At 36.2% G+C, this 18608-nt stretch overlaps 1 protein-coding gene across 1 annotated transcript; it reads right to left on the bottom strand.

The window, feature by feature from the left end:
* Window positions 1–485: 485 nt before the first annotated feature.
* Window positions 486–18355, bottom strand: LOC306865077 (importin-4-like). Its single transcript, XM_079409443.1, has 30 exons — window positions 17950–18355; window positions 17629–17715; window positions 17468–17547; window positions 17329–17370; window positions 16160–16289; window positions 15405–15584; window positions 15228–15293; window positions 14907–15008; window positions 14747–14830; window positions 13653–13802; window positions 13505–13558; window positions 13276–13385; window positions 13090–13198; window positions 12862–12991; window positions 12248–12361; window positions 12057–12170; window positions 11840–11963; window positions 8793–8904; window positions 8585–8712; window positions 8421–8498; window positions 7652–7709; window positions 7445–7550; window positions 5479–5672; window positions 4791–4841; window positions 4550–4675; window positions 2999–3225; window positions 2786–2918; window positions 1245–1349; window positions 1078–1147; window positions 486–981 (listed from the first exon to the last, which is right to left on the bottom strand). Exons 1-30 carry the CDS (start codon window positions 18016–18018, stop codon window positions 851–853), a joined length of 3264 nt encoding a protein of 1087 aa, XP_079265569.1. The 5' UTR covers window positions 18019–18355; the 3' UTR covers window positions 486–850.
* Window positions 18356–18608: the final 253 nt, after the last annotated feature.

An 18608-nucleotide genomic window follows, 5' to 3' on the forward strand; every position in this document is an offset into this window, starting at 1 on the left:
GTAACAGTAAAGATATTTGTTACAAAATATTTCTATTTCAAATAAATGCTGTTATTTTGAACTTTCTATTCAGCAAGAATTCTGAAAAAAGTATCATGATTTCCAAAGAAAAGAAGACATTTCTTGACCACCAATTGAATTCTGAAAGATCATGTGACACTGAAGACTGGAGTAATAATGCTGAAAATGTATTAATTATTTAACATTTTGTGCTGTATTTTTGATCTGTCTTCAAAAATATTACAGGCCCCAAACTTCTGAACGGTAGTTGCTGATGCATAAAAGGATGCATTACTGATGCAATGAAGATTTCAAATAAACCCATTCTGCAACACAAAACCCTGTACTTATAATCTGCACTTTTCTGTAATAATAAAAATGTGCTTTTTCAGAAACATTGTGGATTCCTAAACTAATTCTGGATAGGTTTAGCATATTCAGGACTTTTCAGAGAACACACGTATCAGAAATACAGGAACGACAATGAACAATTCATAGAAATATATTTCTTTCACTGCAAGAACAAAGCTTCACACTCAAATATTAAGCCAGAATTTCATGGAATATTCAATACAGATGGGATGGCAGAAGATTCATTGAGACATACAGAAAAATAATCAATGAGAAAAGACAACTCGGTAAAACAAAGTAAAAGTGACAAAAAGCGTAAGTGAACATTGCAATAAATGAAGAGAATATAGTCTCAACGTCTCTGCTGCAATACAGAAAGCTGAGTACACCAGTGAGCGCATACTCCGCTAACTGAATCAGCCCATTTCTAATATAATAAAAAAATCTATTTTCAATTTGGCTGGCTTTCACAAGAGTGGAAGGCCTTGTGAAAGGGATACTATGATTGAGTGACAACCATGGTCATTTTGTTTCTCTGTTCATTAGGAAGTGACATTACCGCACTCTCAAATTCCTTGGTGTGATGTTGTGCTAGACCTCTGAGCAGCATGAGAAGGGAGTTTTGTGTTTCTAAAAAAGAACAAATATGGGCAAATATAAAAATGATGAATTATTAATGTAATTTGTTTATTCGACTGGATTTTTTTTATATTACTCTTTCCTCACCATTATCAACATCCTTCATGTCCAACAGATGAGCAGCAGCAGATATTATTGGCTTGAGATGCCCAACAACCTGTAGTGAGAAATAAAATACAGTCAGTCCTCTGACAGGACACAATTCAATAAGGTGATGTGAGCTGAGCATGCTGGGAGTGAAAATGAGCTTGTACCAGCACAGGGTTGTGTGAGTAGAGGAAGGTCAGGCAGCTGTAGATGGTTTTGTTCTCCTCCATATCCTCCTTCAGAGGGAGACAAGCCACAAGAGCCGGAAAGACCTGAGAGAAAAGGGTAAAAATGGGTTATTATGACCTGATATACTTTTGTCATATCAACCATCATTAATAAATATGGAGTACATTTAATAGTGTAGATATTAATGGCTCTGATATACTTCGGAACTACCATTGGTGCGGTGTTTGACATGGAAAATCTTCGGTTAATTTCTTCTGTTTAGTTCATCAAGGTCAGACATGAGTAAAACATTAACACACTAGAGAGCTGCTTTATAGTAGAAATTGTTGTAGTTCTAATTAAAAGCAGCACTGATATTGCTTAATACTGTGAATCTGCTTACTTTATAGCCATCTATTGCTTAAAGTGCTATATAAATAAACATGACGTGACTTTACTTGAGTGCTGAATTAATATATCTATATCACTATGACCAGATGCTTTCTTAACTGCTGTCATGTTTGCTGCATGTTTATTTTGTTATTGAGAGAAAAGCGTGCAGCACATTTATATTTTCACCTAAACACCACTCACAGCTGCATGGTCTGTGTCAGGATGTTTTCTAACAGTATAATGCTGCTCTGGTACTTCAGACTTGTTTTTATCCCTAAGCGATGAATAGAAAATTAATGCGATTATATTGGGCCTTAAAGAAATAGTTCACCCAAAAATGAAAATTTGCTAAAAATGTAAATCACCATTACATCACTTGCTCACCAAAGGATCCTCTGCAGTGAATGGGTGCCGTCGGAATAAGAGTTAAAACAGCTGATAAAAACTAAGTTCATCAGCTAACGTCATGTGAAGTGAAAAGCGTATCCGTGATCTTTCACTTCAAGCCATTGCTACCAAAACCATTCCAGCTTAAAAAAAACAAGTCCTCTATTCACAATATTGCTTTTCTCCAGTAAAAAAGTCATTTTGTCTGAATCAGGAGAGAAATATGAACCGATCAAGCACCATTTACAAGTGAAAACGGTCCAAAACAGCTCTAAACAGCTTTTGTGATTGTTATGTTATTGATGTTGGTACATTTGTTATGCAGCTTGTTATGCAGCTTGTTATTGCCCATAACAAATTTCCATTAAAAAGGACAAATAAAGTATAAACATACATAAACAAATATGTTGGTGTATTTTTATGTGATGTGAGACTTTTTCACAGGAGGAAACGTTATTTTGGATTTTAAAGTTAAAATGCAAAAAATGTTAATTTAGTCATGGAGATATGTGGATCGTGGTTACTTGTGGATTATTGTGATGTTTCTATCAGCCATATGGACTCTCATTCTGACGGCACCCATTCACTGCAGAGGATCCAATGGTGAGCAAGTGATATAAAACAAAATTTTTCAAAATGTGTTGTGGAGAAAAAAAAAAAAAACTCATCTACATCTTGGATGGCCTGAGAGTGGGTAAATTTCCAAAAAAAATTCAAATTTTTTGGTGAACCATTCCTTAAAGATGAAGAGAGAAGTAACCTGCTCAAGTGGGACCCCCTCAACGTGGCTCAAGATCATCCTGCACAGGGCAGCACAGAGGTTGTCAATCACTCTTAGGTCAGATTCTTTAGAAAGTAGGTTGGAGAAAAGGGAGAGCATCACTGGGTAATCACTGAAGCACAGGGGTTAAGGTTCAGAGTCAAGGAGATCCGAGAACAGGCTCACAAATACACAGGGATCTATAAAGGATACGAGGCAACGATGGGTCCAGCAGCCTGTGCTAGAGCTCCCAGTGCAAACACACTGTTATTGCGCACCTCTGCATCACTGTCCCTAACTCCGGCCACAAGCACTGGCAGCAGCCGATTGGACAGCCGGCCAGCAACCGCCCTGCCCCCAGCCACATCCACCAATGAGTGCAAGGTTTCTCCAATCGTACCAATGGAGAAGGAGCGGTCTGCCTCAGTGCATGAAGGTTTCTACAAAACAGCAGGGAGTAACCATGGAAATGCTTGAAATGAAATACAAGGCAACAATGGCAATGCATTTAATTTATTAATAATGATTTTTTTACCATTGAAGGCAACATGATGATAACTAACAATTAAAAATAAATACACATACACACTATTGTTGAAAACTTTGGGGTCAGTAAGTTTTAAGAAATCATTAATTTTATTTAGCAAGGATGCATTAAACTGATCAAAAGTGACATTTATAATGTTATAAAACATTCCTATTTCAAATTAAATGCAGTGCTTTTGAACTTCCTATTCAACAAAGGATCCTGAAAAAAAATCCACAAAATTATTAAGCAGCACAGCAGTTTTCAACACTGATAATAATAAATGTTTTTGAGCACCAACTAAAATATTAGAATGATTTCTGAAGGATCATGTGACACTGAAGACTAGAGTAATGACTGCTGTTAAATTCAGCTTTGCCATCACAGAAATAAATTATATTTTAATATTAAAATGGATAATTATTTTAAATTGGGCAATGTCACAATGTTTTTACTGTAGCTTACTTTTATTGTACAGTAAAATTCCTTCAAAAACATACAAAATATATCTTGATGGTAATATATACAGTTGAACTATAATATATTTTTGGAATTTTGCATTTCAAATAAATTGCCACTGTTGTCAACTAAAATAAATTCAATTTAGACAGATACTACAGATTTAATAAATTTGACAAGATTAAATATTGACGCCCAAAACAAATTTCACCTTGCAACAATACAAAAACATTACTAAAGGAATTATCTAGGCCTATCTATCTATAGGTTACATTTCAGCAATATGTTTAATTTAGCATTAAAGCATGACTGCAGTGTGTTTTGCCTTAATTCAGGTTAGAAACCACTTCTAATATGAAAGTTGTGTCATGCTTTGTGAAAAATTGGCTATTCATTATGCTCTTGATCTAAATAGGCCTTTAGGTGTTACGCCCCATTCACACCAGGCGTCGGCGTCTACGCTTGACGGAGGGTATGTCTGAAGCTTGGTGCTAACGAGACAGTCATAGTGACAACAGCCAATCACATTACTTTTCTGGTGTTGCATGAACGGGATTGGGTAGCGTCTGCGCTAGGGTATTTACATAAGGTGATCTGATTGAATGACGCCTGAAAACTGAAGTTTTCAACTTCTGCCACGAGAAGGACCCACAATTCAGTTTGGCAATACTTGACGACACTCCATTCAAAAGTAAACGAGAGGCGTTGACACCGACGCCCCATGTGAATGGGCCGTTAAAGTACATCCTTCATCAGTGATCAGTGAATGAGAGACTCACAGCTTTGCTCATAATGAGGGGCAGCAAGTCATTGAGGTGAGGGTAGAAAGTTTCAGCTGGTAGAGCCGAGGCTAAAACAGGAATCCCTTCACCGGCAAACTCCTGCAGCATGGAATCATACTCCGCCTGAGACACAAACTCTCAGTTATTTCAATCGGTCACAGTCTTTTTAGGTTAACTGTGTCATTGCTGACAGCAAACCGTGACTAAATCATAAAAACTGTGAAATCATCTTGAACACCTGCTGCTCGTCATCGTCTGCTTCATCCCCACCTACATCCTGACACACGGTCTGAGCGAGACAGAAAGAGAAAATAAGATCACAAGCATAAGAAACATTCATCTATCCCCTTATAACTGCAGACTTACGTAACACCCTGAAGTGAGAATAAGCTGCTGCTTGAATGCATTTGATTATTTAATACCAATTTTTTTTTTTTTAATACCAATTTCTTTAAAGAGACAGTTCATCCATCAATGAAACCTCTGTCATCACTTACTCGCCTTCAAAAGCTGTATGAATGTCTTTCTTCTGTTGAACACAAGAATATATTTTGATGAATATGGGTAACCAAACAACTGATGGACCCTACTGACTTTCATTGTAAGGAAAAAAAAAAAAAAAAAAAAAAAAACATACCAAGAAAGTCAACTGTTCGGTTACCCACATTTTTTTTGTGTTGAACAGAATTTAAAAAATTGAGGTTTGTAACATTACACTTTTCATTTTTGGATGAATTCTCTCTTAAAAACTGCCTTTTACACCTGTCCTCACAACACTAAATGATTTACTTTTATTTATTAACATTTAAAAGTCATCTCAGCTAGTTCAGACAAAAACTTTAAAAGGAATTTACAACTTTTATGATGTTTTATTTGGTTCATTTTAGGGCTTGATACTAAAACAGGTCTTAAAATTAAATCCTGACCTTTTTCTTCAGTACATCTTTGATGGTGTTACTTATTTCGGCCAGTATCCCTGGAGCCTGCAGCGCCTCCGCCTGGCAGGATTTAATGACAGCATTCATGGACTCCAGTATGGCCATCACCACCTGTCTCTCTTTGTCCTGTCTCACCGCCTCCAGAAAACAAGGCAAAACCACCTGCAACAGCTTATGCAGAGCTGGAGAGATATAAAGAGAGATATGCAGGAGTTGATCAAAGGATTCAGAGTAATAAAAAAAACAAAAAACAGTCATTTAACATTCACATTGATAGCAGCTCATCTAACTAAAGAAGTGGGTGGAAAGGAAACGATGGGGAGTGAATGAATGAATGAATGATTGACTGGGCCGTGAGGAGCTCTGCATCAATGAAGACAGTTAAAAGTTAATCTTTTTGTCAAATGAAGCTCCTCCTAATTCTTTCTGGGAGACATCAATAATGAGACAGAATAGATAAAAGGAAGCAGATAGTGATGGGAATATAAAAGAGTGCAAATGTAAAATCATAGAGATGTAGGTATGTAACAGAGGTGGGTGTTTTAAACAAAGCCTTGTAATGACAACAGTATATTTATCACAAAAAAGCTATTTGGTTCTAGGAATTAAACTCCTAAATGTTTCATAAATTAAACTACATGGTTATGCAAATAATCTAGCTAATGCATCATATATTTTTTTTTTTTTGGAATTTGATTGACAAACTAAAATAAAAAAGTACCGGTATATTATTTAATTCCAATGACAGTCAAACAATATATACGAAAGAATTTAAAAAAAACATAAATTGATACTTTAATGGAGAAATGGTAATCTGTATTTTTTTCTATACATTACTTATAAATAGTAAAATTATACTATTATACTACAAATAATACTATACCACCTAAATGTATCCAAATACAACAGAAAGCAAATTCATAAAAAAAAAAAATATATATATACCAGTACGCACACTTTAAATGTGTGAACTTTAAATAATAACAAAAAGTATATTATAATTATTAAAATTAGAATGTTACCATTTCTGTTCAGAATTTTGGGGTTGAAAAAATAAATACAGCACAAACAGTAACAGAACAGACCCGTTCACACCAAGCACGATAACGATAAAGATATAGTTCTAAAAATCTTTCTCAGTATTACAGAATAGCAGCATCCACACCACAACTATAACGAAGGCACAAAGAAACTATATCGTTGGAATCACTTCCAGAAAGATTTTTTTCCAGCTGATGAACAATAAAATCACTGACAGCCAATCAGAATCCATCTTGCTATAATGTGCTCGAGAATTTCAAGGGGCAGACGCGCGTGCGCTTAGAATGAACAGACGATGTCATTCGCTGGTGTGGACGCTAATATCGTTATCTTTATCATTAACGTGCTTGGTGTGAACGGGGCTTAATACTGAGAAATATTATTACCATTTAAAAGAACTGTTTTCTATGTTAATATAGTGTAAAATGTAAGTTATTTCTGTGATCGCAAAACTGAAGTTTCAGCTGCTATTACTCCAGTGAAAAAAAACATCTTACTAACCCCATATTTTTGAGCAGTGTTGTATAACTTAATTATAATACATTTTCCGGTTGTCCTTTTTACGGCAACATTGCTCAAAAAGTTGCCCCATATATCATCAGCCTTAAAGTCTTAAACATTTTGAGGTATTAACATTAACACTTATTTGATTCATTGATTGTTCATTTCTAAATCGCAATTGATTATTTATGAAAATTGAAAGTTATCTATGAAAATAATCCTGAAATTTGACATTTCTAGCTCGTGTTATAATCAACTGAGACATCAATACTGGAAACCTGCATGTGCAACAGTTATAAGTATAGAGGTACAAACAGCACAGCAGAATCTCTACTAGCTGACACATTGCTACTATCACATGCTATGCTGTCATACCACCCAGTCCTATTGTGTACAGTTGGTGTGAATGTACCCTGGTGGTTGGCCTCCGTTGGGTTTTCCTTCCACATTTTGTGCTGAGCTCGGCAGAACTGGCCCATGGCACCAAAGGCAGCTCTCCTCACATCTTCATGTGGGAACTGATGGATGCCCATTCACCACAGAGCACAAAATTCAGTAACACATCAGCATTACACACAAGCACTCATGAAACCAAAAATGGCACCAGTCAGTCACTCACATCGTGGAGCTCGTACACCTGCTGGAAGCTAGACTCCAGGAAAGGCTGGAACGCCACTCTAAGAGACAGAAAATTAAAACAAAAATCAGCTAGATTTTAAAGTGTGTTTTTTGCCACAAAGGTGGTGGTGGTGGTGGGGGGGGGGGGGGGGGGGTTATTAACAGAAAATATTTAATTTAAAATTGAGCCCACATTATACCCTCAAATAGTGTTGTGAATGTTGTCTTTAATGCAGTCAAACCAGTTTAGGGTCTGCAAGATTTTGTAAATATTTTTTATAAGAAATATCTTATGCTCACCAAGGCTGCATTTATTTGATCAAAAATACAGCAACAACAGGAATATTATGAAATATTACCATTTAAAATAACTGCTTTTTATTTTATTATACTTTAAACTTATTAAATGCTATTTATTCCTGTGACGGCAAAGCTGATTTTTTTAAGAGCCACTACTCTAGTCATATGATCTTTCAGAAATCATTTTAATATGCTGATGTGATGCTCCAGAAACATTTCTTCTTATTATTGATATTTAAAACAGTTGTGCTGCTTAAAATTTTTGTGGAAACCATTATACATTTTTCAGGACTCTTTTATGAATAAAAAGTTCAAAACAACAGCATTTATTTCTAACAGAAATCTTTTGTAACTCTATAAAGGTCTTTACTGTCCTTTTTAATCAAAGTTATGTATCCTTGCTGAATAAAAGTATTAATTTCTTTCTCTCACATGAATGTTTGTGCAATATATAAAACATGTCTCAATACCCTGTGTTAAAGGCGATTTCACCCAAAGCATCACAAGCATCTTCTTTCTCATCTATGTAAGCATTTTCCACACTGAACCTGAGAGAATGGACAGAATCCTGATTAGTGCTCTGACATAAGAGAAAACAAAAGAGACATGATGAAAGAGAGAGACAGAGACGTACCCTGCAACATCTCTATCATCGACCTCAGTCTCAGACTCTTCATCCAAATCAGCATCGCCCTCTTCACCTTCATCATCAGCATCGTCATCATCCAGAAGCACAAACTGTTTATCTTCATCTAAATGAGCCTGTGAAGTAAACAAGAATATTATAATATTTGTAATGTTTGATGGTGTACAGATGATCTAATAGAAAAGTCCTCACTGACCGTCACACCCTCTGTGGATCTGAGCGACAGCAGCATCACCGTGGTGATGGGAGTGAGGTGAGGGGCCAGACAGTCAGGACTCACATCAGATACAGCAGAGAATAAGCTATACCTGGAATGAGAGAGAAATTGTGAATGCAATCTGTTTAAAATTTTGCCTCAATATTTAAAATCTTCATGCATCAGTATGCCGGTAAACTATTTTAATAGGGAAACACCAAAATTTTCAGTTTATAAAAAAAAATTCAATAAAATTAAATTAAATACAGCAATAAATAAATAAAAATAGTAATGATAGTAATCTGACAACAATGGTATCATAATTTAAACTCAAATCACGATTAAATAAACATAACTAAAACAAATTAATAAAAACAATAAATTCAAATAAAAACTAGCTATAAATAAGCAAGCAAATACATGCATGTGCATACTAATCTGACAACAATGATCATAATTTATAGGGATGGGACAAAAAAACAAAAACACGATTCACGTAACGATCGCGATTTTTTTTATACCAGAATCGATATTAATTCATATTAAATGCATTGCTTTATTTTAGTCCTTGCTTATATACTAGACGGAGGAAAGTTACCTCTCATTTCAGCATATGGTATATGGCCAAAGAAACGACATCAAAAACAAAAAACTTAATTCTTAATGTTTTTCTGATGCGAGACTTTTATTTTAAAAGACGTGCATGAAAGCGGTTGATACTTCTGTCAGATGCAGTTTAAGTAAAGAGTGCCTGAGAAAAACCGATTCAGTCAGATGAGATGTTGACAGGCTTAATGTCAGTGTCACTATTCTATCCTCATTTCGTTAGCTTCATTTTCTAACCTCAGAACGAACTATCCGGTCCTACCAGATGTTATACCGTGTTCGTAGCGCGCACTCTTCTATAGCACGCGCGAATGCGGCACTACACTGTATTCACTAAAGCGCAGAAACTACGAGCATGCAACGCGTGAAATTAGTCATGTGATTTAACGATACTGTACTTTTCTGCATGTGTTAGCTGGGAAGGGTTTGCATGAAGGTATGGTAATCATTCTATTCAGGAGCAGTTTCCACGTTTCATTAACACTTTACCGGTAAATTCAATTATACGCTGTTCACACAGGCAACGGTGTTCCATCTTTTTTCCGGTAAAGCACCATTCACACATCGGTTTCAAATTACAGGTAAATTCTGTGACATCATTATACGGAAGTGACCTCTAAACGGCTGTGCCTCGCGGTGTTGTGTTTGTATACATGGAGGGGTAAACGCAGTCAGTGTTTTTGCTAATGGTAAAAACACTTTTTTTACTTTAATTTAAAAAAACATTTTTTTTTTTTTTTGGATATTGTGCAGTTGCTTTGACACAATTTACATTGTTAAAAGCGCTATATAAATAAAGGTGACTTGACTTAATGTTTTCATTTTTGTATCAAACGTTCACATTAAAGCAGCTTCTTTTGGCCCAGAGACATCATATTAGATGACTTCAAATTAGGGGTGTGCGATATGACGATTTTTTATCGTGGACGATTAAAATGTCTCCATGATCTTCTTTTGAAGAAATATCGTAGTATCGTGCTACAGCGCACATTATATCAGCTGCAGTTCTGGCGCCGCCGTCTCTATACTGTACAGCATGATATGCATTTACATCAGTGTTAACTCAGCGGTGCTAACTCTCACGGGACACTGCACTTCGCAATCACAAAATTACATTATTTGCCTGTGTTTTAAAGCCTTGCCTTTCATTCGCGCGCTGGTCTGACGTGTGCTTTTTCTGAGCCCGTACACCTGAAGCGCACGCACTAAAACGCCTGTCTAACAGCTCCTGATTACTCAACTAAGTTATCTTTTGAGCTAATGCGGTCAAAACACACAAGGTTTACATACATGTCTAAAATGAAAGTAAACAGTTGATATTAAAATGCATACATGCCTGTATATTAGAGGAGTTCAGGTCTTAAAGGGACAGAACTAAACATGCTGCCAACTGTTATTAAAGGGATAGTTCACCCAAAAATTTAATTTCTGTCATTATTTACTCACGTTGTCCCAAACCTGTATTAATTTCTTTCTATTGCTGAGCACAAAAGAAGATATTTTGAAGAACGTGGGTAACCAAACGGTTGCTGGTCCACATTGACTTTGATAGTAGGAAAAATAAAATACTATGGAAGTCACTGAGGACCAGCAACTGTTTGGTTTTCCACATTCTTCAAAATAGCATTCATGTTCAGCAGAAGAAAGAAACTCATTCAGGTTTAAAACTAATTGAGTAAATGATGGTATAAATATACACTATGACAGATTCGACAGACAGAACGGAATTTTTATTCTTTAATGTTAAAACAACAACAACTCACTATTCTTGACTGAAAAAAATACAGTTGCTTTAATATGAATCAATCTATATAGTGTTTTATTTCTTTATTTATATAGTGTTTTATTTCTTTTTTTCATTCAATTTCTTGAATGCTCCTGCTAAATACACCTATTGTACCTGAAAATAAAGCACTGTTTGTATTATTTGTATATTTGTGATGTGTATCTTTGTTCTTATTTTTAAATAACAAATATAAACTACTGAAAAATTGTTATCTTCGCCCACTTTGGCCTAAATATCCACCATTCTTTTTTTATATTTTGTTACCTTTAAAGGCTTTGTCTTTATAATAGGGAAATTACTTTGTCTGTACTGCTCAGACAAAACAGTAAAACCAACATGACAAAGAATCGTGATAAAATCATAAGATCGTGATATTAAAAAAAAAAAAAATCGTGATATGATATTTTTGCCATATCGCCCACCCCTACTTCAAATCGAACTACACACCATGGAGTAAATGCGTCACCTGCGTCAGATTGTTATGATTGGCCCAGACATGGTTCACACATGATCTCTTTATGGTAATTTAACAGTCATTTTCCAGTAAAGTCTTTATGTGTGAAAGGGGCTAATGTTTCCATTGCTCTTTCCTAACTATTCAGTCTCCCTCCATTTTACATCGTCTCTGCATATGTATACATATATAAGGTCATACGTGCAGCGCCGCAGGTCTGGATCATCCACTGCATCAGTGAGGTTCAAACCTAACTGCACACACTCCGCTGCCAAGGGACTAAACACTTCCTTCCCAACAGTACGGACCAACACAGAAAGTGTGTCTATGAGAGAGAGATGCAGAGAAAGACATGTTATTTAGATTAGATTAGGCTGCATCCCTCCATGTGTGGAAGATGTTGGATCATTGTTTTTACCTAGTGCCTGCGTCTGCAGAGTCCTCATCTCCTCTCTTGTGTCTGTCAGGAATCCCTTCAGACTCTCAATAATTGGAGGAAAGTAAGGCACCAGCATCTCCTTAGCTGCGTTAGCTGACAAAGCGAGACTCGTAAGTCTGAGTATAACTATAACATTACAAAATGCTGTGTTAATGAAAGGAGGATGTTACCAATTGCTCCGATTGCACTGACAGCAAGCTCTTTGAGTTTAAGGTTTTCTGCATTGTTAAGGGCTGACAACATGGTCTCCATTAGAGTGGGCAGATAGGGCTCAATTTCTGGACCTGATCATGAGAAGAGTGCCGTGTTATTTTAGTATCATATACACACACACACAATATACAATTATAGTTTATTTGATTTTATTTTTATACTTTTTTTTTAAGTTTTAGTAATTTAGTTGTTTTTCTTTTTTTTGAAAAATGAAATATTTTTATTTAGTTTTGTTTTTAAGTTAAATTATTTCAGTAATTCAACTTCAAACAAAAAGTCAGAAATGTTGTAGCGGAAATAAACTAAGTCTTTAAGTTTTAAAACTAAGTTGTTTTTTTTAATTTGGTTTTGTTTTTTAATGATAACGATAATAACTCTGGAAAAGTTCAAAGTAGTAAAAAAAAAGAGTGGTAGTTAAAAAAAAATTAATAATAATAATACAAATAAATTATAAAAATATTATTTAAAAAAATATTATAAACAATAAATAAATACATGAATATTATTAAATTGATAAAGCATTGGGTTTATAATAAAAATGTACCAAAGGTACACATTACTTGTGTCTAACCTAAGTTCTCCAAGAAGTTCTCCAAGGCGTAGAAGGCCTTCGTCATGTGTCCGATTTTGGTCTGATTCACTGCAGACAAGTATCCATGCAACAATGGCATCAGCTCAGCATGGAATTTACTGACCTCTGGCTGTAAGAGACAAATCAACCAATTTTAAACTCATATGAATGATTACTCATACAAGGCATAAAATATTGAGAAAAAAAGTCATGACATTTCAGTCTAACCTGCAGGTATTCAGAAAACTGCCCGAGGGCAAAGAGTGCTGCACTGCGGACCACCTGGATATTGTCCGACAGACTGCGACACACTGTCTGAAGCATGGATGACAACATCCTAACACACATACACATAGATAAAGCATTGGACAGGCTGTTTGTTCATGCGTTTGGAAATTGTAGAGTAAAGCCTACTTTGTGCGGATGTGATCTGCACAACCCTCAGCCAGCACAGCCATACACATGAGACCTCCCTTACGCTCATATGGGTTCTCACTTGACAAACAAGCCTGAGTGAAAGGCAACTGCAGGATCCAAAAACACAGATGAATATGAGATTTAAATATCACTGGGCCACTGGAATGTTTTAGTCTACTTTTCCTACTATGGCAAATCCATACAATGTGTGTTTTTGTTCACTAACCAGCTGGTTGAAGAGTTTTTCAGGTGGCATATGAAGAGCCATGGTGTCAATGACCTACAGGGGAACACATCATCATATATTAGACAGAGAGGGTGAGATGGGTACAGGGAGAATGAGTAAAAGCAGTAAAGCAGGTGAAGAGACCAACCTGAACAGCAAAGTGCTTTGGATTCTCACTGTCGCCCTCAGTGTCGTTTTCCTCATCCTCTGGGTCCTCTTCTCCAGGAGGGGGCGCTGCACTCAAGATCGGAAACACTACTTGCAGGATTGGCTGTAGGAGTTTATGCTTTAATACAGCCTTTAGAAGATAAAAAAAGACAAGTGTTTATTAGTAGTAATAATTGAAATCATCTTGTGTATGTTAATCACATAGTCTCTAATAGCATGCCTATGGACCCCCACAGACAAAAATGGCAAATCCTGAATCTCCAGATCTAATCAGATTTTAGGCAATTTAAAGGAACATTCCACTTTTTTTTGAAAAAAGGCTCATTTTATAACTCCCCTAGAGTTAAGCAGTTGAGTTTTACCATTTTTTAATCCATTCAGCGGATCTCAGTGTCTGGCGTTAGCACTTTTAGGTTAGTTTAGCATAGATCATTGAATCGGATTAGGCCATTAGCATTTGGTCATCAACAATGACCAAAGAGTTTCAATGAGTTTCCTATTTAAAGCTCGACTCTTCTGTAGTTACATCGTGAACTAAGACTGACGGAAAATGAAAAGTTGCGATTTTCTAGGCCGATATGGCTAGGAACTATACTCTCATTCCGGTGTAATAATCAAGCAACTTTGCTGCCGTACCATGGGTGCAGCAGGCGCAATGATATTACGCAGCGCCTGAAAGTAGTCCCCAGCTAGGTAACAAGTTATGATATAGCTGGGGACTACTTTCAGGCGCTGCATAATAGGAGTAATAATTTAACGATATGTATTAGTACATAAAAATGTAATATGGACATAACACTATAATACATGTAATATATACATTTGATAAAAATCAATTTACAATTAAAATCAATGAATAAATGTATCTAATTACACTGATTGATTTTACACAACTTACAGACAGGGGGGGGGTTTTATGAAAAAAGAAAACTACAAATAAAAAAGAAAAAGAAAAGCACAAAAGGTGAAACCTAATAATTTACCAAAACAAATGTTTTACCCATGAACATGCTAATTTCATTAATGCAGTTTTGTGATTTAGAAGGACAAGCAAAGGCAAGGAAATACAGTTACCTTGCTTTTAAGTCTGATGAGAACAGCGATACATGACAGAGCCTTTACACGGAGAGAATCACTAAGGGAGACGTCCGCACTGATCTAGACGAAACAAAATAAACTTTATTACACAATAACTCCAAACCAACATAATCACTACTAAGATGTGTAAACAAACCTCCAGGCAGAAACGGACAATCTCAGAAATGTGTGGGACAACAATGGACACCTCGCTTTCCATCAGTTCATCAAAAACTTCCATCGCCTCGCTGGCTTGGTCCTTAAAATAACAAAGAAACCACACACTAGAACGTATGGGATAAAAAGGAAAGATTGAAATATGGTCAAAGCCATTGAGCCGCTTAAATCATAAAGACTTGTACAGGCAAATAGGCCAATCAAGAGGTCAACTCTCACAGTGTTAGCACATCATTGAGGAACATAATGAAAACAGTGATTGGAGCATTAGCATATGAACACAGTAAGAAAGTGTCCTCACCTGGTCTGCCTGAATGAGGTGTTTAAGAGCCATGAGCAGTTTGGGGATCAGAGATTGCATCAGGTTCTGAAAGAGAGAAAAACAACATTTTGAACATACTAGCGGTGGAATTAAATGCTTAATCTACCAATGACCATATAAATGACAATTTAAGCAGTCAAAAGAAGCATAACAGACCATCTCCTCTGTGCCGGTGTAGGCCGTGATGGCGGTAAGAGTGAGGATGCAGTAGTAGAGAGCCGTGGGATTGTTCAGGTCTTGGAGAACAGTCCCAAACAGCTGGAGAAGTTGCTTGTAGTGGGGCTTAAAGGGCTCCGGGTTTGATCCAACCACTTTGCTAAGCAATAAAAGACCCACCTGAACAGAATTTAAAGTAGATACTTGAGAACAGACAGTGTAATTATTAACAAAACAATTAAGTTCAAGTCATCTCAATCATGTGCTCATTCACTTCAAAAATCACAGGGTCTTCTTACTTACTAAAAAGTGTTTATTTTGCTTGTAGAGTTTTAAATGTATTCTTTTTGTTATTAATAATTTTGTTCTAATGATTAATATTTTTTCTTATAATAACAATTAGCTATATACATTAATGCATATAAAAATATGTTATATTGATACATTTATTATAATGTATGTCATTTTATATATTTACTAGAAATGTATTAAATTTTAAAATAGTAAATAGTAATGAATTTACAGCTAAAATAAATGTAATTAATAATATTTATTGTTAATTAGTTTATTTCTAGAGTCTTTTTGGTCACTAACAAAATGTAAAAAAAAAGTACCAAGTTTTTTTGATATGGCAGTATGGTATTCTTAGAAGTACCATGTAAAAACCATGGTTTATGAATATGGTAATGATTTGATACATACATATTCCATGGTAGTGGCTGAGACATTTCCTGTAACAAGTTAACCAGGGTTACCTGTCTATCCTGTGGGTTATTGCTTTTAGTAGACTGGTTTAATAGGGCTAGAAGAGCAGGCCAGCGGTCTGGGGTCTCATGCTTCACCAGGACGGCACTCAGCTGAGAGAGAGAGTGGCGAACTGTGTGTCTAAGAAATAGAAATAAAAGAAAAATGTTTAAAACCTGAAGTAAAATGCATACCCTATACAATGGTTACTTGGTAATCTCTGGTATTACCATAGGCAATGTACACTATATTGCCAAAAGTATTGGGTCACCCCCTTCTAATGAACATGTTTGGCTACTTTAGTAATTTTTATGAGTACAAAACTTAATGTTTAAGCATATAATAATATTCCAGGGAATTGTGCACGTCTAATTTTATAGTTTGGACAGGACCCTTTTCTAGTCTAACATGACAGTGCCTCTGTGTATAAGGCAAGGTTCAAAAAGACATGATTGATTCAATCAGTGTGGAAGAACTTGACTGGTCTGCAGAAAGCCAAGTTCTGATACCAGCTGAACTCCTCTGGTGTGACTTTATATGCAGACCTTGAGCCAAAAACTCATCACCAAATACCAATGACTTGTACATAAGGGTACTGTCATTTTAGACACACCCAAAACTGTTGCAACAGAGATGGAAATACAATTTTTAAATACATTACGTTTTCATCTTTGTTGCCACAGTTTTGTTAGTGCCTTTTTTCTGTTCTAAAGAAGGGGGTGTCCCAACACTTTTGTCCAAGTCATTGGTGTTTGGTGATGAGTTTTTGGCTCAAGGTCTGCATTTAAAGTCACACCAGAGGTGTTCAGCTGGGATCAGGACTTTGCTTTATGCAGACCAGTCAAGTTCTTCCACACTGACTGAATCAATCATGTCTTTTTGAACCGTGCCTTATACACATAGGCACTGTTATGTTAGAATAGAAAAGGGTCCTGTCCAAACTGTTGCTATCAAATTAGAAGCGCACAATTCCCTAGAATATCATTATATTAAGATTTATACTCATAGAAATGACTAAAGTAGTCAATACTTTTGGGAATATAGTGTAGCTCTAAGGAACTAGTAGTATTCTACACTGGGAGCACATTGCATTTTGCAAATGCAAATAAATTCATTATTCAGTAGCATTGTTTATGTTATTATTATGTTATCACTGTACCACATGCACAGTCAGACTTACTCAGTTTCATTCTGTAAAGCCTGCAACACCACTGCCTTCAGACTGAGGGAGCGGGATGAAAACAATTGGTCACAAATGAGAAAATGTACAGCAGAAAAGTAGATGAAATTATGCTTTATTTTAGTAGAAAGTCCCAAACCTTTCTCTGTGGTCTGGACTGATTTTCTTCCAATGTTTTCTGACTCTCATCCTGAGCATCACTGCAGCCGACTGACGGACCTGAAGCAAGAATTATAGGCTTTAAATATATAGGACTAGGAGAACTAACATAAAGGCTAAAATGAGTGACAGTAACGTTACCTGTGGGTTCTGGGATCCAGTCATAACGGCGCATAAAGCAGGGATGATAGTTGGATCTTTAAATGCCTGTTTCAGCTCAGCTGTGGTCTGATAAGAGACATTACATTCATGGGCGTAAATTAGAAAGTATGATTTTACGAAAAAAGACAAATACTCAATCCAAAAGCTCCACGAATAATGCTAATGCTAGCTAGAACATTAAAAGTCACGTATTAATCACACTTTTCTTTACAGTGAAAGGCTGAAAACGTGCTCTTACTCACATAATCAATATTAAATGCATCAAATATATCAGGATGACAGTTGTATACAAGTATCTACCTGCTGAATAACAGCGTTGTCCGGCTCGGTAAGCCGTGCTAGGACGCGCTCGAGCTCTTCTGACAGCATTTTCACCGTTAAACCGTTATTTATTCAAAATTAAATTATCAAATGAACTACAGAAGACCAAAGCTGATGACAAACAACTGGCAAGCTGACAGTATTTAGACCAGATTTGGATCACATGAAACTCATAAGAATATATCGATGTCGGTGTAACATATATAAACTGTAGGAAATATTCCTCATGTGCACGAGCGCTTATGCGCGGACAAGCGGGATAGAAGGAGAAAACTTCTTCTTTGGTGTTTATTGACGGCTGGCAACCTAGCTGTGCATAGAAGGAGAAAACGCCGCATGAGTTGGATGTTAAAGGGACCACAGCCCAATAAAAAATAATAATCGTGATAAAGAGCGAAGATATGAGCGCTACTATAACAACAGCGCCTGCTGTAGTCATGGAGGGCGAGATTCATTGTGCACAAGCCTATGAAAACAAGCCTGATAAATCATATGAAACTGTTTGTGTGTCGTTCAAGGAGTAAAGTTGTTCCTAGCCTATGTTGTTTCTGTTTGTTTTGAAATGGATAATGTAGAGGCAGATGCTTGCTAGAAAAGATGAAGTGCTAATGGGCTATCTGCATTTGAATCTCCATTAA

This window comes from Barbus barbus (assembly GCF_936440315.1).
Source record: "Barbus barbus genome assembly, chromosome: 46".
Taxonomy (NCBI): Eukaryota; Metazoa; Chordata; class Actinopteri; order Cypriniformes; family Cyprinidae; genus Barbus; species Barbus barbus.